Genomic DNA, 21,127 nt, shown 5'->3' with positions numbered 1-21,127 from the left:
TTTGAAATTCTCAAATAAGGTGATAAAAGACCTTTTGAATCGGGTTGTAGATTTTTTGTTTGTGAGCACGTAGGTGTTAAGGTTAGATTCCAGCGGCAGGAATTCCTCTTCATCGTCCCTTGTGTCAACACCAAATTCCATTCACATTTAGGTATTTAACATTTAATCATTACTACAGAAACGATACACAACTCTTTGTGAGTGTGTGGTGCTTGTGCGTCGTGTCCTAATCTGACCTGGGGGAAAAGAAACGGTTGCTTCACATGAGAATCGTGTAAAAGGATTTTGACAGTATGGCAGCATGATGCTAAGGATTCCATCAAACTCAAATAGTAATGGTAGTAACTAATACTTAAATAAACAGTAGTAATGAGTATTTTGGCTCTTTTTCTGTGTAGTGGGAGGAAGTGTATTATATATATTTGTATACATATCCTTATATACAGGCTATGAACTCATGGGCTGAGCCTTTCAAAAGCATTATTGATGATTTCACTTCACATATCAATCTTATTAAAAATCCAGCTTTTGCTAAGAATGCAGTTTTTTACCCTTACAGTACGAGTCCAAATACTACTTTCAAGTTGTTCTACTCCTCACACCTTGATTGCTTCACATGTAACTGCTGACTGTGTTGGTGAGCGGATAAAATCAAAGACAATCCCTATCTGCCCACTGTTATGACTGGACATGAAAACTGTGCACCTAATCTGCTGATAATCCAGAGAGCGGATGAATCACACCTTGTGTGACACAACAGAGAAGAAAGAGTTCCTCTCTGTGTGGGCAGAGGGAATCTCCTCACGGGCAAAGTGTGTGAAGTAAATGAGCAGCAATGCACATTTACCTCTGACTAACACACACCTTTTTATGAATCACTTTCCCTCTGTGCTGGTTTGATTTCACATTAAAGATGTAATATCAAATAGAAACCCTCCGTTCTGACGAGTCAGCCGAGAATCTCAAGGAGCTAATAATAGCTAATGACCTTAAAATGGTGAAATTGTGAAACAGGTGCGATTTTCTTTCACATTTTCCCCGACTTCCAGGGAGTAAGGGTTTGATCTAGATTAATCACCTGACTGAGCACCATGCTGGTTTCTATTCATAACAGAAAACATTCCCAGGATGCCTCTGCAGTGTCAACTATTGCTGATAAAAGAATATGGATGTGTTATTTTGAACAAACTGTTTCTTCTGATGTTGCGTTGTATGTAATATTGCGGAAGCGGCCATTAGTATGAAACTGAACGTGCAAATTCCTTGGCAGATGAATCGGATAATGATTACATGGGCTGTTACACTCATCCACGTGGGAAAAGCTCACTGTGACGCTGAAGTGAAAGAATGTGATCAGGATAAAACAATTAAAAAACATGTTTCACTTCGTCCATACAGGAGCAAATACAAATCCACATTACATAAGAAAATCCACATATTCAGACGTGTGAGGTTAACTCAAGGCTCATTCTGCTGACGCTGGACATTGCAGCACTTTGATCTGTGTCCATTGTGTGTCACGGTTGCGTCACCAACAAGGAAACGGCCGAACATGCTTCTCCATTGTCAACAAATTCCCATGAGTGGACAGTCCCACTTTAATGGTCTGTTGCTATTTTTAGCTCACTGGCTATTTTTAGCCCCTGAAGGTCTTGGGTATATAAACAGATAGCAGACCTGGGAGCAGCCACTTGCTCGTAATCAACTTCGAGGTTCCAGATAAAAAACTGGACCTGGAATCGGACCTGGTTTACCTTTATAAGTCTAATTTCTTAAATCAAACTATAAAGAAAATATGTTAGTTATATATTATATTAATATATAATATACATTCTTTATCGTAACATTAATAACATTATTGTAATAACAACCAAACCTGATCACATTGTTTTGGTTTTCCTTGTTACTTGGCTACTGGTTCTCAAAAATGTTTCTGACACCACTCGGATTAAAGTACATTAAAGTACATTAAAGTACATAAATCACTTAAACATGATTAGTTTTAGGAGGAGATCGTAGTTTGTGATGAAATAACTACTTTGTTATGGTTTGAGGAACTTTGTCTACTCGACTAATTTAGCGACTATTGTTTATGGATGAGGGAGCTTAAAGAGTCCCACGTTTCCCTCTGGAGAAGCTGGAGACCAAAAACAAAGCTGAGAACACAACATCCAATAATGTTGAATAATTCATTAATTAGCCTTTTGTTATAAAAGCTAACAAAAGTGACACAGGTGTTTGTGAAGCTTGTTTTGCTGCCCCCAAGTGGCCAAAAACTAAACAAATTCTAGCAATGCAGCTTTAAACTTTTTTTTTATTAATCAAAATGTGGACGCCATGTTGAAAACCTACGAGCTCAAGTTTCAGTGGTTCCCCAGTTTGTCAAATATGAAGAACAACTGAGACAAAGCCGCCGTGATCTGGAGTTCTTTGGTTACTTAGCTGTAAATCACACCTGGTGACAAAGCAGGAAAAAGTTACCTTTGGGCATAACCACGTTTAAAATAAGGTCAGCTCGCTGTTTATTACCAGGAAGTGTTTAAATACTTGTTTGTGTCAACCGCCAAACCTGCAGAAAGCACCTATTGTGGAAGGTAACTCAAAACTCCTTAATAACCATAACAGTACCACGATCCCTCCCTCTGAGCTCTGGCTGTCTGGCAGTGAATCCCATGAGGATACCGAAACAATACGCAGACACTTCTTCCTCACAACCGTCCCACCGCTCCTGTAGTGAGAACCTCTGGTCACTGGTGAGATGAAGCTTCTTCTTACGCTGGGACTGGTTTCACTGGTCATGTGTATGAGCGTGTACACCGCGGCTCAGGCGGCCGGTAAGTCCTACACCTGTTGCATTTTTTGTTCACCTGTGGAGTCTATGAGATTTAATTAAATTCATCAAGTGGCTAGAAATATCATTTGAAATAGGAGCTCATCTCTTTTGTGTGTTTTATAATTTGGCAGCTGTAGAATTAGGCCTCATTTGAAATCTCTATCACGCAGTCGACACGGATGTTGACTGCGTGATAGGTCTTGGTTCACTTGAGGTTACGAGCCACTATCCTTCAAGATGCTATCTGAGGTATTTGAAGTGGAATATCAGGTGACGCTTCGGCCTGCGTGCACTTGTTTGTGTGCGTGCAGGGCGGCGTGGCTGCTGCACGGCCGTCTCCAAAGACCGTGTGGTGAATTTCATGGTGAGAAGAGGAGGTGTGGTGCGATGCCGGCTGCAGGGCATCAGAGAAGGCTGCAACATAAACGCTGTGTAAGATTATCTGGTTATTTTCACAGGGTATAAAAAGTACGACTGCTTGAACTTGTCTCCTTTCTTTTCACCATGACCCACTTTGTTGTTTACAATAAAAGTCCTTTATGTCTTTTTTCATGAACAATTTGTGTCACTGGGACGATTGTGCGTTTTTTTTTTGTTTCTCCTCCAGAATACTGGAGTGGAGACGTCGCCAAGTCTGTGTGGACCCGACGTCTCTCAAGACGCAAAACCAACTGGCGAATTTGTGGTAACATGCACACACAGGCACAAACGGCAAGATAACAAAGCACAACTGGAGTGTGTTACCTCCTTCAGTTTCTGATCCACCTTCAGAGTTTTAAAAGTTGCTTGTAAACATCATAGACACTCTTGAGTCTTGACACTATTTGGAACTAGCAGGTCAGCAGGTCAGGGCTCCACCAATTGTGAATCAACCCCCTGTTTTTTTTTACTATTAAATAACAAATTGATAACAAAACTTGTCCGAACAATCGAGAATCATCTTTGGCGACAAATCAAGTTTACCCATTGGGGTTAGGGTTACGACTTTTTGGTTTCGTTCATGTCCCATCCTGCATCAGAACGGGTTTTCATCGCCTATTGTTTCTACTCTCAACCTGATCCATATCTTGCTTTGTGTCTTTCGATCCAGCAGCAATAGAAGAGCCAAGGGAGTGAGACATCGCGGTCGCCCACACAGCAGGAAGGCAAAAATCTGATCGAACAGAAACTGTCGCCCACCACAGATGGCTCAATGTGAATGCTTTCAGTTGTCTTTCATCCTCGTAGACAAAAGGACTTTCTTTAACGTACAATATGCTTCCTCCTGCTGTGTAGCACCATCTGAAGTTTACTGGGTTATACACAAGCTTAAAATGTATTATTATACTGCATGTTCCAATTCCCGAAAATATTATATATACTTTTTTCTCATCTCAGTGTATTCCTTTGCATAAATTACAGAAGTTAGAATCTGCATTGTTTGTATTCAAATCAAATGTGTTCATTTTTCTGGGATTATTTCTTTGATATTTTTGTTATAATTTTCAGAACGACATTTTGAATGATGTGAAGATTTGGAGCTCGTATGAAAAACGATGCAGGAAACACAATCTTTTCTACATATTAAATTGTCTTGTCTGGAATCTTGTTCCATAAAAGTAAAATACAACCTGCAGAATGTAGGATGAATCACGAGCTCTGACATTTCCTCATTTTTGTTCTCCATGTTCCATTCCATGAATGTGTCTGATTGATTAATGTCACCACGCTGCATGATGACACTTCAGATGATTACTCAATCTTGACCTTTCAGTGTAAAATCGAACTCGCAGTTGCCAAGTTTCTGGGTGAGGCTTAACACAGAATAATAACTTAGGTGGAAATTTTGCATTAAAGTTTTTTTTTTTTTACTAATTTATCATGTAGAATCATGTAAGAAATGCTGTAGGTAGAACTTGGTTAAAAGGAAATGTCCAATGGAGAAGCCTTGTCCATCTTTAATGTTCCAAGAATTACTTAATTGGGACTTTTCCAGACATTCATGGTCTCCAGAGGATAAATTCTAGTTCCAGTGATCCTTTAACTCACGAGTACTTTGTGTGTACTGATAATTAGCGGCTGTTTCCCTTCAATGTGGTAAATATGTGTCTTAACATGCTCGTATTGACAAAATATGAATTTATAATCATGCTTATGAAGCTGTATTATTGACTTTGCGATGCTCAGAGAATCATTCTCAATACAGTCGGGTTTACTGCAGTGAGCCAACTCCCCCGATAACGAGAGGGAGTGGAAGCTCTTTGTGTTATTGCAACACTGCAGTGCGCTACACACACTTCAGGAATATGACTCAACACGCGGTTTACTTTCACCTGAGGTGAGAAAAAAAAACCTGGCAGGCGTTCAGACAAGGTGATGAAATCTGCAGATACGTGAGGGAGGAAGTAAAAGAATGTAGGCGAACGAGATTCGGAGCGAGGAGAGGTTTCAGGTGGACAACGTGATGTTGGGACATATAACGGGACGAAGGAGTGACTGCAGGTGTTTACTGAAGGCGTTGCAGACACTGAGGTTTGTCTAAACTCACAGGTTGGGTCTCGAGTTTCTCCTCTTATCAGGTGAAACTCGGTGAGGATTATGGCAGAAGTGAAAAATACGAGGACAGAAGCATTTTAAAAGTATTAAAACATGGGAAATGGCTTCAACAAGGTGAGAGTGTTATATTTAATTACTGATTATCACCCCCCCCCACACACAGACACACACACATAAACACCTCAGAGACAGATACGTCCATTATTCCCAGGTTTATTGCAGCTCTAAAGCAACCAGGAAACACACAAGCACATAATTACATATAACAGTGTGAATACAAAAACAATTATATTGAATACAAGTTCACACAGAGGAGAAAATGACAGATAATTCATTGAGAGTATCAGGGAAATCGATATGTGCACGGGTCAATCGATCATCTCAATGTGGCGGTTTTCACTTTGCAAGAGTTAAGGCTTCAGGTGACAGGCAACGGCATTAGATAGATAGATAGATAGATGGATACTTTATTAATCCCGTGGGAAATTCAGAATTAGGTAGCATTAGGTAGTGTACGCATTAGTTTGTGTGTTTTGGAAATAATTCACAATTCAACCTGAAATTAGAAGAGTTCGAGTCATTTGTCTTGGTTACACTTTGGCTGAAAAACGAGGGGACAGACTCAAGATGAGGATAGACACATAAATCAGTCTGGAGGTCGTGGAGACACTGATAATACTGGTGGCTTGGCAGGAGTACGTGCAAAGAGATGCACATATATACACATGGTTACAAGTCATGTAAGAGAAGTGAGAGGCGGAAGCTGAGTATCTATATATTGGCAAAATACTGTTTTTTTGAAATGATTATTCCCATCCTGGTAGCCAGCTCCCCAATGGAATCCCAAAATATAGATAAAACTGAAATAAATCTCTGAAAAATTCAGGATATTTTTCTTCTTAATCACAAATATTTGTCTCCTCAAACCTCTTAATTTAAAATAATAATTACTATTTGGTTGTCCTGCTCATAATGCCAGGAGACATGAAGGCTATAAGGTGTTTAAGGCATCACAAGATAAAAATGTTTGGGACTCATTGGTTTAAAAATGTGTAGCTAATAAATGGATGGAGGTGCCTTCATGTTACAGGAACTTTGAGATAGTTTTTCATTAAAGTAGATGTACGATGGTCATTTACATGTTGATAATTTAAGTTTGCGAATCCGAGTCCAAGTGTGCCGTCATGCATCGTCCTCCGAGCGCCGGTCGCTCGTCAGCCGCTCTCGCTCTCGGTGCCGCTGGACGGCTCGCCAGATGCGGCAGAGGACTCCGCCCCTGAGGGGGAGAAGCAGGTTAGGACACGAGAGCACATCAACAGTGAAGCCAAACCGTGTTGATCGCCCCCTGGTGGCGGGCTGCAGTGTAGGTCCATGTTAGTTCTACGGACAGGAAGCTCAGATATAAGAGAGAAGCTACCGTAGACGTAGACAGCGGAGGTCGTCTTTGGTAACGTCAGTGAGAATGTCCGTCAGCACGTATTCATCCAGCACAAACTAGGGAAGGAAGCAAAGAGGAACAGCTGTGAGGCATTCGGTGCCAACAAACAAAAACAAATACCCAGTTCAGATACTGCACCTTATCGATGGTGTCAGCGTCCGCCCCCTGCTCCTTCAGCCAGTCCACGAGCTGCTTGTCCGGCTCGTGGTCGGCTGGGACGTGGAAGATGGACGGAGGTGAAATATCTGAAAGAGGAAAACAAAGACGATTTAGAGACGTCCCCATGAGAAAGAAGACGGTAGATGGGTCAGGCTGTTTACCTGGAGGTCTGTGTCGGACTCTGACCAGCTCCATGTCCTGAGATCTCTGCTGCAGCGTCACCTTCAGGACCTGCTGATACTCCTTCTCCTTTAGCAGCAGCTCCTCCAGCAGCCTGCAGGGGGCAGGGGTTACTTGTCATTATCGTGAAAACATCCACGTGTTTTTGTTATGGACTGAATCTGACGTCACAGGAGTATTTTTCTGTGGATGTCACCTGTCAATCTGGTGAGGTGTGGCGTCATTCTGTGGGTTTTAAAGAGAACCAGCGACTGTGTGCAGCTCTGGAGCCGCTGCATATTATTTTCATATGTGTGTTTTTTTTTGGCTTGTGTGCTGGTTAGGGCACATTCCCTTCATTACATCCACTACTTCTGGTGCGTGAGGTGAATTTCATCATCACTAGTTAAGTGCACAATACGTAGAACTGCCTGGGGCAATTTTCCATGTGTGTGCGTGTGTCTGCAGGAAAGTACGTCTTGAAAACTACCTGACCTACTTTAACCACAACAAAAGAGAATTACCGCCTGCACCAAAACAATTTAGATCCGAAAAAAGTATGGGTTTATTTTTGCATAGTTTATGAACAAGGGCTACAGTTATGAACAAAAACCTATGACCTTCTCCTCAAGTCCCAATAAACGTGTGAATCCCCTCCCCTCAGGGTTTTTTTAATGCTTGCGTGTGTTCACCTGTTAGTTTCCTGTTTGAGTCGTCCCAGCTGAGCGCCCAGCTGCAGAGGGGTGCGCTGGTGCTCGTGGGAGTGGGCGGAGTTTAGCGTGCTGACGGCGGAGTGGGTGGGGTCGGTCGTAGCGGCGGGGTCGTCGGCGTGCGGAGCTAAAACGGGACCGAGCTCCACTTCCTCCTCGTCCACCTCCACTTCCTTCTCTGCACCGTCGCACTCGGACGCCGGGCCGAAGTGCGTCTGCAGCTCTGTAGGTCCAGAGTTCAAAGGTCAAAGGTTGAGGTCACAGACCCAGAATGTGTATGCACATCAAAAAATAAACCATCAATATTTTACATTAATTAAATAATCGATTTAGCTCTAATGTCTTATTTCAATTTGCAAATGAAGGACAGAGATTCTAAATGTTTGCATGTGTCCACCAGTTAGCGACCAGAGCTCCGCCCCCACCTGGAATCAGGATGGTGATGGCGGCCTGCACCGCCCGCCGGATGATGTTGTCCATGGCGAACATCCAGTGAGGCTTAATGTGATGATTCCTCAGGACCTTGTTCACCTGAGAGCGTCACACACAAACAGATGAGAGGACACTTCAGATCTAAAACCACACAAACACACACACACACACACACACAACTGTTTGTGTAACTCATGATTCAGAAGTTGACAATCAACAGTTTCTATAACTTTGTTACTGGTTATAATTGTGAATTGTATAAACTAATTAGAAAATTCCCATTAAGGCTCCAGTTTGTAGAATCTATTGGCAGCAATGGAAGATGATAGTCATAGTTATGTTTTTAATATTAAAGTATCTGTGCTTTAGTTAACTTTCAGTATAATGAAAAACGTATTTACTCTATGTTCACTGTAGATTCTCCTCCATGCTGGGAGGAGGATGTTGAGATAAACAAATATTAATCTTATAGAAATATTTCATTGAGATTTATAACACTTAAAAATATTCCTTTTTAATATATATTTGCTCTCTCAGCTGTTTGTACCATTGTTGTTCATTCCTGCACCGCGCTGCTGTTTTATAAAGCAACATCATCAGTTTCTCACTGCACTGAATGAGCCAGTGTGTGTGTGTGTGTGTGTGTGTGTGTGTGTGTGTGTGTGTGTGTGTGTGTGTGTGTGTGTGTTTCTGTGTGTCTGTGTGTGCTGACCGAGTCCTGGAAGCCAAACAGCACCAGCTGGATCTGGTTGATGGAGGTGGAGTCGAAGTCCAGGTCCAGCTTGAGCTTGGAGATGGTGGCGGCCATGACGCGCCGCTCGGGGGAATGGATGAAGTCTCTCAGGATGCAGATGATCTGCTTGATGTGATCCACGGACAGCTGGAGCTCCTCAATGCCCTACATGCACAGACACACACACACACACACACATACATACACACACACACACACACACACACACACACACACACACACACACACATAGAGACATATAGAGACATTAACATTCAGATACATGTGTTGATTTATGCTTCCTGAGCTCTAAAGAAACACTATAAGGCAATCTTTAAAAAATATTCCTTTTTGTAACTTTTATCAGAGAAATAATTGTTTAATCTTTTTTTGAGGAAGCTCATTGATGTAATTGTTTCCTTAGCCCCTAAATAGGTCTGTAACTTTTTCCCCAAAACTACTTTGAATGAATTTTAAATGAAGCGAGGTAGTGAGCACCCTCTGCTGGATCACAAGGCAAACTACTTCAGTCTGGTGTACTTTGAAACTTAACCCTAGCCTAAACCCTTAATCCTAACCTGAACCTTGGTCTTAACCCTAAAACAGGACTTTCAAGCTGTGTCTGTCTTTGAGGAGAGGCTCTTTCCCAAAACCTCTTTTCTCCAGAACGTCCCATAAGTCAAACTGGTCCTCACAGACACAGTGGACCCGGCCCTGACACACACCTGGATGTGGTTCTCTTTGAGGTAGGAGATGACCTTGTCCTGGTCGTCATTCAGGACCTTGTAGAGGATGGAGCGTCTCTCGCTGTCCTTCTTCAGCAGGAACAGGCCGCCATCCCTGTCCTCAGGGGAGGGGGGGGCACTGCGGTCCTCGGACACCGACCCCTCATCTGGCACACTGACACACACAGACACACACACACAGACACACACACAGAGTGATCTCACAGTGATATAAACAAGACATGAGGACACTGATGATTTACAACAGCGTGAGGCACCGGTCTGTTTATTTGCAGATACAAGCTTCTCCTGGCTACTGTGTGTGCCCAGGGAAGTGCAGGAGGCAGCATGAGTCAGCGCCGCAGGTTGTGCAATTTGTATACACACACACACATGTGCAGGTGTGTGCGTGTGTGTGTTTGTGTGCTCAGCCATCAGCTGAAGCTCATAAAATGATCAGACCTCATTATGTCAGTGTTGTAAAAGGTAGTGGAGCACAATGAGAGCACAATAAGACCACCTGCCAGCCAAACACACACAGACACACACATATGCAAACACATATGCAAACACATGCACATTCATTCACATCCTTCTTCCACACAAACTGTTCAGAATCAGAATCAGAATCAGAATCAGAATCAGAATTCTTTTTATTGCCTTGTATATTTTCACATACAGGAAATTGCCTTGGTGTGACAGCGGTAACACATCATTTAAATATTTAGCATCCTGTGGTTTTTCATTTGGATTCTCTAATGTCCTCAGACTGAATCTGATTTGAGTTAAAGTGGAAGATCTTGTTCTGTCAGAGTTGTGAGTTGTTTGAGGATCACGTGAACAAACCCACTGACTTGATCTGAACACACGTGCTCACCTCAGGTAGTTGGAGTTGGGGGGTTTGAGCAGGTTATCGGAGGGCGAGCTTTTCTTCTTCAGGAAGAAAACGTCGTGTTTGGAGTCACAGTCGGGGCTGACGGAGCCGGGCTCGCTGCTGCTGCTCCCGGTGGCCTCGCACTGCAACTGCACCGGCAGGGAAACATTTTGGATGTAGTCTGCGAATATAACAAACACAAAAAGGTAGAAAAAGTCTTGACTTGTAAGTTTGGTTCGGTCGTTGGTTTAAAAAAATGATTGAATGATACAGTTTTCTCTGCTGTTTGTGTTTCTACACGTTTCCTCTGTCTCGGAATCTTTTAACAGCGTTTCCCTGTGTGCGTTTATTCACCTGATGGTTTGAAGGCGATCTTGCTCTTCTTGCCCTTCGCGTTGTGCCTGACGAACGTGTCCTTGAGCAGGTCGGAGGCGATGGCTCTCTTGTTGGGGTCGGGCTCGAAGCAGCGCAGGATGAACGACTTGGCTTCCAGCGACAGAGACTCTGGGATCTCCGGGTGGATCTTGAACATGCCCACCTGTAAACGAGGTGTTGGCAAATCAAACCCACGGTTCTCTTATCCCTGACAGATCATGGTAACGGGGGGAGGAACCAACCTTAAACATGGCCGCCTGTGGTTCCCCGAGCTCGTGAAAGGGCGGTTTCCCGGTGGCCATCTCTATGATGGTGCATCCGAGGGACCAGATGTCGGCCGGGGCCCCGTACCCTCGAGGGCCCTTATCGATGATTTCTGGCGCCATGTACTGCAGCGTACCTGAGAAACAGAGGAGTGTGTGTGATTGTCTGCAGCTGCTCTGAATCGAAGGGGAACCGTTGGGCCTTGGCGTTGGAATGTGACCTCACGGTGCCACTCTCGTTTTATCATTACGTCTTATTTTGTCTGTGGCCTCTGATTCTGAGCAGATTTGGCATCTGTGCTCTAAATACTGATGTAAACAGAGAGAGAGGGAGATAGAGAGAGCTCTAAAAAGATCAGCATCAGAGGAGCAGCAGAGGAGAAAGAAATAAGGACACACACACACACACACACACACACACACACACATATATATATACACACCTGCTAATGAAAGGTAAACCCCATTCTGCCTCTGCTTGATTAGCTGATCTAATCACGCAGCTCGCTGGCTGCTGGAGACGAGCAGATGGAGAGAGAGCGTCCACATGTCCGTGGGCGCTCGTGTGTCCCGGTGTTTCCATAGCCGCTGATAGAGGCTCATGACATTTTGAGGGTCATTCGATATTTACACTTAGTCTGAGAGTTGGTGTGAGACTGCAGAATTTCTATGGCTCCTCTTATGAAGCCCAGACTGGATTACTGAGTGATGAAGTGTGACGGGGCTTTACTGAGAGGGTTTTTTAATCTCGCTGACGCAGCTGTTTCACAACTTAGTTTGGTAAAGTTCTTCAGCTTAATGTGACCTTCTTCAGAGTTATTCAAATGTTTTTAAGTGTACTTTAATTTTTTGTGTGCAGGGTATTAGCAATTAACTTCAGGAAGAATTAAGTAAGTAAATAAGTTACCGGTGAACGTTTCTGTACACGGGTTGACTCCCGCCAAACGCTTGGAGGTACCAAAGTCGGAGATCTTCAAGACGCCACTGTAGGTGTTCACCAAGACGTTATCACCCTGATGGAGAGACAGAGGAAAAGACAGAGAGACAGACACAACTTGCATTTTTAAACTGAGCTAACTTATCTCTTATAATGTGCTTTTTGTCGAGGCAGGAGAAAACAAAGGTGTAACTCTGTTAACTTGGTTTCTGTTCCAGCACTTGGACCAGTTTGTCCACAGCAGACGATATTAATAACGTCAATTGAGGCTGTAATTTTGCTCTGTGGTTTTATTTACAGGCTCCTGCTACAACATGTGTTTGCTCAGTGGCAGATCACTTGAGAGAAACAGAGTTAAATTACTTACACCTGAAATGTCAAAACTGTCTGACGTGAAAAAAAATAGCCACGGGAGCAGAGAAGGTGAGGGAGAATCGGCCTGTTGCCTTTCAGAGTAAAGTTTCGGAACTCGCTGTCAAGTTTTATTTTGTATAAGTAGAGATATCCGGAGATCAGAGGCTGAGGAAACGTAGACACTATGCCATAATCCTGTGTACCTTGATGTCTCGGTGGACGATCTGGTTCTCGTGCAGGTATCTGAGCCCCTCCAGGATCTGTCTGGTGTAGAAGATGATCGTGGCCTCCTTCAGCGGACCCCATTTCGACCGCAGCAACGCCGACAGGCTTCCTGGAGAGAGGAGAGAAGGAGTGTCCATAACCTATCATGAAACGGGAAGACGACCAAGCAGTTAGAGAGACCGCCCAGCCACCCAGAGGTCACAAGCATCGATCTCGATAAAAAGACACTTTGAGAGAATATCTGCCGTCGCGCTCGGGTTGAGATGGACAAATACAATAAATAATGATATGTTCTCCATGTGTTTCATATTCCTCTTTGAGGTTCAGATAAATGTCCTATTGTAGTTAATGTAACTTACATAATTCACCCTTGTTCTTAGTATGTTTCATCTAGTGATTTAATTAATGTGTTAGGCATAAGTATGACTGTGCCGGGATCGTGGTCCCTTTAAATATCCTATGTGCGTGATGACGTTTAGCCCAAGGCATGCTGGGTAACGTGATGACGTTTAGCCCAATGCTTGCTGGGTAACGTGATGACGTTGGGCCCAAGGCTTGCTGGGTAACGGGACAGCGCCATTTTGTTTTCTGTTATTTGATATGTACAAATAAACGGGACACAGACTTGTGTGCCCAGTTTGAGGAATTGCCTTTTGTGTTTAAATGCGATTTCCACACTATATTACAATTTGTCAGTGTTTATAGAGCTTTTCCCCCACACATAATAATAACTACCTCCAGGCACTTGCTCCATGAAGATCTTGATGTATCCGTTCTCAGACACAGAGCCCAGGTACTGGACGATGTTCCTGTGCTTCAGGTACTTGTGAAGAGCGATCTCCTCGTGAAGCGGCTGCGAGTATCTGATTCACAGAAAGAGAAAGAGGTCAGGATCATCCGTTCATCAACCTGCTTCTTTCAAAACCTTCTGGCACAAACCCGACTGATATCTATTATCCTGGGTCTTTATGGTTCTGGACTACAAGCGCCCACCTGCTGTCTCTCTCTGGGATCTCCTTGATGGCGATCCGGACCTGGTTGCTCATGTCTCTCCCAGCGAACACCACTCCATAGGTTCCTCGCCCCAGCACCACCCTGTCCTCCGTCTCATCGGTGTCATACTCGTACTGATAACACACACAAATATTGTTAAATAATGTCATACTGTACTGGCTACACAAATATGTGCAAACCCCGCTGACCTCCAGCGTGTCTCCATCTCCTTCCCCTTCCAGCTCCACAGCATTTCCTGTCCCATCAGATATCATCTCCTTCACCATGGAGCAGAATCTGAAGCACATGCACACACACACACACACACACAAACACACACACACACACACACACACAAACACACACACACACACACACACACACACACCCACACACACACATGACATTGGTCGAGTTCCAAGCTCTCAGGTCACGTTGTGATACAAACGCACATACGCACAATACAAACACAAACAAACACACACACCTACACAGACACATCTAGAGGTGTGTGTCCTCACCGACCGCACTGCTCCTCAGTGGAGAAGTAGATCTGGAAGTCGTCGGAGTTGTCGTGGACGTAGAGGAAGCAGCAGCGCTCGTCGAACTTGCTGATGCTGCAGGGAAGTCAGATCAGAGAGTAGAATTAAAAAGATCTATTAAAATATAATAAATCATATATTCATGATTCCTCTGAAGTGGTTTGTTAATGTCATACCTGATGCCTTTTATGGACATTGCAGTAAAGTTCCACTCGTGTATACCCTTCTGTAACGAAGGCGATTTCATAGTTTTAGTTGCACAGTTTGGGACTCACTCAAAGATTCATACTCAGAAATAAATCTCCAATAAGGGTCTTAATATTTGCTTAGCAGAAGGGTGCTAAGCAAATATTAAGATCCTTATTATAATTGACGTGTGAGGTGTCATCTGCCACGTCACATCCTTTATGGACATTATTTACTATTATACACACAATAAACAAACTTTAAAACCTAAGACAAGCCCAGTTTGCAATGCGTCAGACTTTCTGCATATTTTTCTATTTACTCATATACAAGTATTAAAACAGGCGGATGGAATAAATTGCAATAAGCTGCTGTGGAAGAGACAGGAACATTCTTACAGTTTCAGCAGGAGAGACGTGCCAGATGGAGACGTTCTTCTCTTCTGCCTCGTTGTTGATGGACACATACGACGGCTGGTAAACCTTCGTTGGCTCCAGAATCAACACCTGAGAAAGAACAGATGAACAGACGAGTTTGTATTTGTCTCTGAATACTGTGTCTGGTGGTGTGTGTGTGTGTGTGTGTGTCGGGTTGAGTGTCTCGTACTGGAAAGCGCAGTCGGTTGGTGGTGCGCTGCGTCGCCTCCACGATGATGTCCATCCAGAAGTTGAGTCGCTCCCTCTGAGGAGAATGCTCCAGGTTCTGCTTCTTGAACCTCTGGATCAGCTGCAGGTTCTGCACCACCGACCGCAGATACCTGGAAGAGAGAGAAGATGAAATGAATCTGTGGATTGAGATTGATTATTCAGATTGTTGTGATGTGCCTGAAGGAGACTTTAAATAAATGTGTTTACCAGAGAGGAGGCTTCAGTTTGAAGAGCTTCTCTGCAGCCTGAGTAGCTTTGGGGATGTCGCTGGCCAACATGCTGACGGTGAAGAACTGTCCCACGTCCCAGTAGTTGTTCATCTTCTCCAGGGATCCTTTTCGTCCCAGCAAACTGTTCAACCTCACACCTAAGACATGATTTATCAGAATATCAGAATGGACGAAGTGGGAAAAAACAACAATTTGTTGAGGAGTGTCAGGTTCAGGCTCCTCTCACCTATTTTCCTCAGTTCAATCGAGCTCTCAAACTGCAGCCCGGCCACGATGAGCAGGACGGCCAGGTTGATCCCGGAGTAGAGAGTGGGCTGCAGCTCAAAGCCCTTCCTGTACCTGGAGGTGGAGGTCGGCACATTGTTAACAAACACCCAGGAGGACGTGCACAGCAAACACAGACATTAGACCCCGTGCTCTTACCACTGAATGGCATTGTCTCTGTTTATCATGTCTTTACAGTCAGAGTCCAGGAAGATGTCCTTGTAGATTCGTCCACAGAGGCAGAACATGTCGGGCGCAGGATGCTCACACGACTCCAGCACCTGAAGCATCACAGTGAGAGCCTGCTCCCTGTCACCAGGACTGTTCCTCCTGCACACATACAGACCGGGAGTTACTATCATATCTACTACATTTGTATAATCACTGTTTATACGTATATAGAGAGAGAAGGTCTACAAAAATAATAGTATAGTAGAGTATAGCATGCTGTACATTTAATACGTTTATATAGGTGATTTAAAGCTAGCTTAATAATTCATTTGAGGTCAAAAGCCGATATGACAACTGATATAAGTTGTTGCATTTTATTTAGATAGGACAGGTGAACAATTCAGTTTGTTGTGTTGTTGTTTTGTTGTTGTTGTTGTTTACCTATTGAGAGCGAAGGCGTAATGGAACTGGATCATGGGCTGAGTTGCCAGATCACAAGTCGGCAACATTTCCAGGGTTTGGACCAACTTCACCATGGCGTCATAGTCCTGGTGGACAGATGGATGGAAGAAATTGTGTTTTCATTTTGTTCATGTTTAGATTAAAGGTGTGTTGTGTTGTGTTAGTACCTGAATGTCTCTGTAGGAGAACAGCAGGTTCATGACGATGTCCTGCGTGAGGACCTCGGTGTTGTCGATCCGGAGCTTGATGCGGGAAAGCTCCTTGGCCAGTTCCTCGCCCTGATATTTCTCCCGGGCCTTCCGGATGTCGTTCAGCAGGGTGTCCTTATAGGACGCGCTGAGGACAACAAGACGAGGGAGGACATGATGGTTTGGTCATATTGAGTATTCTATCTTTGTGAAATGAAAAGGAAATATCAGCCGATTTGTCCAGTGAACATTTAAAATAAAGACTTATCATAAAAACTATTTCTGGAGCCATTTAATTCACGTTATGGTTATGTTTGCGAGAAAGTGTGATGCATGCTGGGACACGCTGTCCTCAATTCCCCTCGCAGTGGACGTCCTGTCCTGCGTGTGACTCTCACCAGGACGTGACGTGGATGTCCTTCAGCAGGCTGGTGAAGCGGTCGGTCAGGGGGACGCACAGTGGTCCCAGCAGGTTGTCCCAGCTGGGCTGCATGTACTCGCTGGCCCTGCGCTGGGCGTCGCTCTCACAGCACATGTACTCGTGGTTGGGCGTCACGATGTAGGGGATGAAGTAGTAGTTCCCACTGGAGGCCTGGAGGGAGAAGAGAAAACACAACAACATAACATAAACATAAACATAAAGGAAAGCAGGAGTGATAAGGGAAGGGCTGGTGGGATGGAGAGAAAGTGGATTAGACGGTGATAAATGAGGAGGATCAGGTGTTTAGTGGCATCAGCAAACGTTAACACAAGCTCAATATCCAGTGTAACACAAACTAATAGACACAAACACACACTCTGCATCCCTACATCTTATTGCCTTTTCTTTTACAATCTTTTTTGCTTCATCTTAAAAGTTTATTTTGATGAGTAGCCTTCTCTTCTTCAACTTCCTTCTTGTTATTTGGCTGATTGAAAGTATTTATTACAATGACTGACCCTCTATAATGTTATTTCAACTGTAATGGACGTTATGTTTTTGTTTGTTTGTTTGTTTGTTTGTTAGTTTGTTTGTTTGTTTGTTTGTTTGCTTGTCTGCACAATGACAAGAAGCCAGAATCCGGATTCTGTGTGAACAGGGCAGGGTTTCAGAAGATCTAGATTGTTCTTCTGGTGCAGCCTCTGTTTGTCAGTGGATAAGATCATTAGCTACATAACTGAAATGTATAAATGACAACAAAAAAAAACACAATAAAAAAAACGTCATGGCTTTGTTAACTGCACATTGTGAGAGGATTTCATTTGTTATTCATTCAACATCCCACAGGAGGGTCACTGGTTTCAGCCCCTCGTGCACGTTGTTATTATTAGTCTTGAATCTCCCAGCATGCTTTGGTGCAGCATGGTACCTACTTTATCGCGCAATCCAGAGCCTCTGTACTCTGGAGGCAACGGAACCCACGGGAAACCTAACACTGGAGGACGAGTGGCCTGTGCCACACACACACACACACACAAAGACACACATACACAATATACACACATTTAATCATTTGCTATAAGTAACAGCCACTAATAATACAATGGTACAATTCAGGAGGCTTGCACGTGTGTGTGTGTGTGTGTGTGTTTGTGTGTGTATTCCTGTGTGCATACATGCACGTGTGTGATGACCAACAACACAAGTCACGAATACTATTTCCACACATAGCTTGAGACAGCCAGTGCACATAAATCAAAAGGAAGCAAGCACACACTTACACAAACACACACACATAGACACACAGACACACACACACACACACACACACATACACACAAAATAACTTGCCGTGTTTTTCTGCGCCACCATGTCCTGCAAAGAGAAACAACAGAAAGCGTGTCAGATTTGGTGTGTGTGTTAGTGTGTGTGTGTGTGTGTGTGTACTCTTGTGTTACACTGCCACATAACCACTTGAAACAGCTGTTTTCCCCCTGGCAGCACATACTGATTATGCCACACACACACATACTGACCATTACAAACATACACACTAGTCCATAAATAACTCAGTTGATGACTTTGTTCTAAAGAGGTGCGAAGGTATGGCGTGCAGGAACTTGTGTGTGTGTGTGTGTGAGAGAGTGTGTGAGTGTGTGTGTGTACCTTCAGTGACTGCGCAGTGTCGGGGTCGGTGTCGTTGTACAGGATGACATTGTTGGCCATGTCGAAACTCTCCCTGACGCCCAGGTGATAAAACAAAGATGGCTGCCGGAACACGTCACTCATATCCACCACGGCGATGTCTGGAAGGAGGAAGATTGAGAAGAGGAGGAGTGAAAACAACAACAACATGTCTTTAAGGTCACAGCTTGACCTTCATATGATCAAACTAAATGACAGGAGGGGCTTCTTAACAGTGGAAATCCATCGGGGCCCTTGAGAACTTTAAAATGAAACGTCTGCAGAAACTTTTGATAAAGTAAATTTTACAACACTTGCTTGTTATTTGCTTCCACTTCTTTAAATTCCCCTGGTGATGATTTATCTATTAGTGTCTCTGGACAATAGTTTGAAGGCCTGTTTCTCCACTGAAGCTTCACGAGTGGAGGGAGAAGAGAGTTGGGTGTCATCCGTCCTGGAGCTTTCAGTTTTTCTTTAATTGTTATGAATTACAACTTCCAATAAAGACTGTTTATAAATACCCCCAAGGATACTAGATAATATGAATCTGATGAGGGACTTTATGTCTGCAGTCATTATAAACCATATCTGCTCGGGAAGCCTTCATTTAGAGGTTATACTCATGTACACACACAACAATACTGCAACCAAGTACATGTACTCACATGTGGAGCATGAATAAAATATTATTTTATCGACTGAAGCAACAAGTCAATGCAGATATAGTATATTTTGATTCTGCAGGTAAATACATAATCATTGTACAACTGGTAAACTCTCGTTACAGAAACACATCATCATCTTCACATGTATTAAACTTATAACTCTTAGCAGTAAGTAGCGTTTTGTTTAAATAAAACTTTTACGGCTCTGTACAGTGCATATTACACATATCGAATTTGAACACGTATTATTCTAAAGCCCTAAATAGGGAATTCTTATTTAAGAAAGAATAATTGAGAGGAAGGTTTGAGATGACAACACTAATGAACACAAGATGTCCAGGACAGTGCTTTGTCATATTCTTTATGATTTATATTGTTTGGTGTCCCTGAGTGTCTGGAAAGTCATTGTGGGAAAAACACTTGTTGCTATTTTATCAAATTACATTACATGTCATTTAGCTCATGCTTTTGTCCAAAGCGACTTACATTTTTAGTACACTCAACATTTATGAGGGGCCACTTAGGGGTTCAGTATCTTGCCAAGGACGCTTCGGCATGCAGATGGGGAAGAGGGGGGTTTGAACCGGCAACCTTCATATTGGAGAACGCCCGCTCTACCCCCTTGGCCACACCGCCCCCATATCAAATAAAGTTGTAATCTTTATGAAGCCGTACTTCAGACGTGCACGGGCATGCATGCATTCCTCTGCATGTTGTAATTTGATGCAAACACTGTTTCAACAGGTTTTCATTGCGTAACCGCGGCTCCACAGGCTGTTGACAAACTTTACACAAACAATACGAGACTTTTCAAAGTGTTGGAGCTCAGATCACTTCGTCTTGTCTCACCTGCATCGTAGAAACTGTCCAGCACCGACGTCTCCCCGAAGTCCAGCCTCCCGAAGGTGACGGTGGTGAGCAGCGCGCTCTCGGAGTCGCAGGCTCTCTGCAGACACTGCAGGGCTCCGGACTCGGGGCTGCTCGCCATCACCGCCTTCAGCCCGTCGTTCAGCACGTACACGGCCCGCAGGGAGCGCTGCTTGAACGGGGGACTGGGGCTGGACACGTCGGTCCGGTCCCGCTCCGCCACGCTGGCCCCGGCGGAGTGCTCCCCCGCCATGTCGGTAACCTGCGCGCTTTGCCCAGATTCCATAGCACGAACGTGAGGAGGCTGAGGTGCGTAATCTCCTTCCGTCTCCGGTTTCCTTCCACCTCTCCCTCCGGGGTTAACTCCTTAAGTCTCGCTCTTCTCCGCCGGCTTCTCCTCCTCCCGTCGCTCACTCCGTGCGCACCTGTCGTCGCTGGAGCGGAGCGCGTCTGAGTTTGTCCCCGCGCATCTCCGCCTCATTAACCCACATCATGTGCCGATTATCTCGCACCAGGAACTCCAGCTTCCCCCAGACTGGATCCGACTAGATCCCCGAGAGAGAGAGAGGGGAGTTGGAGGAGGAGGAGGTGAGGACAGAGGGAAGAGTGATGTATATATTCTCCTTAATTTGGGACTCGATCGCCCCCAAGGCCGCTTTTGACGCTTTCCCACAGGGACGGTGTTTATTCTGCAGGACACAATCAGCCCCGGACATGGACTGAAGTGTTATCACCGCGTCTCCGGGTGTCTAAATATAAAACCGTGCGTACTTTACGCGCCGGACGCACCAGCCAAGTTATTCTCAGTTCTCGTCAACGGCCAATAAAATCAGCAGAGGGATACAAATATTTAATTATAAACACTTCCACCACTTTTCCTCTACACTATTATGTCCATTTTTATTCTTACAGGTCTATTTCAGCCACACACAAAAAGACTAAGTTGGCAGTTTACGCATTTTAAGCACGGTTCCTTCTTGGATTAAAACTACGTGGCCACTGGGTTTTAATAACCCACTGACACAGGAGCCACAGACCCATAAATCACACTTTGGC

General features: G+C 44.2%; 1 protein-coding gene across 1 annotated transcript; it reads right to left on the bottom strand.

The window, feature by feature from the left end:
- Window positions 1–6,781: 6,781 nt before the first annotated feature.
- On the bottom strand, window positions 6,782–20,357 carry map3k15 (mitogen-activated protein kinase kinase kinase 15). The gene is made up of 29 exons (XM_053412130.1): window positions 20,054–20,357; window positions 18,522–18,661; window positions 18,207–18,230; window positions 17,789–17,866; window positions 16,834–17,027; window positions 16,415–16,583; window positions 16,227–16,333; window positions 15,774–15,944; window positions 15,577–15,689; window positions 15,328–15,487; window positions 15,080–15,230; window positions 14,872–14,979; window positions 14,464–14,513; window positions 14,267–14,362; window positions 13,955–14,042; window positions 13,746–13,879; window positions 13,488–13,615; window positions 12,731–12,861; window positions 12,144–12,249; window positions 11,216–11,373; window positions 10,953–11,136; window positions 10,602–10,779; window positions 9,725–9,899; window positions 8,979–9,164; window positions 8,260–8,365; window positions 7,817–8,057; window positions 7,127–7,239; window positions 6,945–7,051; window positions 6,782–6,862 (listed from the first exon to the last, which is right to left on the bottom strand). The coding sequence occupies exons 1-29, from the start codon at window positions 20,355–20,357 to the stop codon at window positions 6,782–6,784; spliced, it is 3,981 nt and encodes a 1,326-aa protein (XP_053268105.1).
- Between the last annotated feature and the right edge of the window lie 770 nt (window positions 20,358–21,127).

The sequence above is a fragment of the Pleuronectes platessa genome, chromosome 20 (assembly GCF_947347685.1).
Source record: "Pleuronectes platessa chromosome 20, fPlePla1.1, whole genome shotgun sequence".
NCBI classification, from domain to species: domain Eukaryota; kingdom Metazoa; phylum Chordata; class Actinopteri; order Pleuronectiformes; family Pleuronectidae; genus Pleuronectes; species Pleuronectes platessa.
Note: the sequence above shows the minus strand (reverse complement) of the source record. Positions and strands in the feature narration are given on the sequence as shown.

Excerpts from the sequence above, each read along its gene's own strand:
- map3k15 (XM_053412130.1), bottom strand. The coding sequence starts at position 20,357 with ATGGAATCTGGGCAAAGCGCGCAGGTTACCGACATGGCGGGGGAGCAC. Across the intron at positions 17,867-18,206 it reads TGGTGGCGCAGAAAAACACG|GCCACTCGTCCTCCAGTGTT; the intron begins GCAAGTTATTTT and ends TGTGTGGCACAG. Across the intron at positions 14,514-14,871 it reads ACGTCTCTCCTGCTGAAACT|AAGGGTATACACGAGTGGAA; the intron begins GTAAGAATGTTC and ends CCTTCGTTACAG.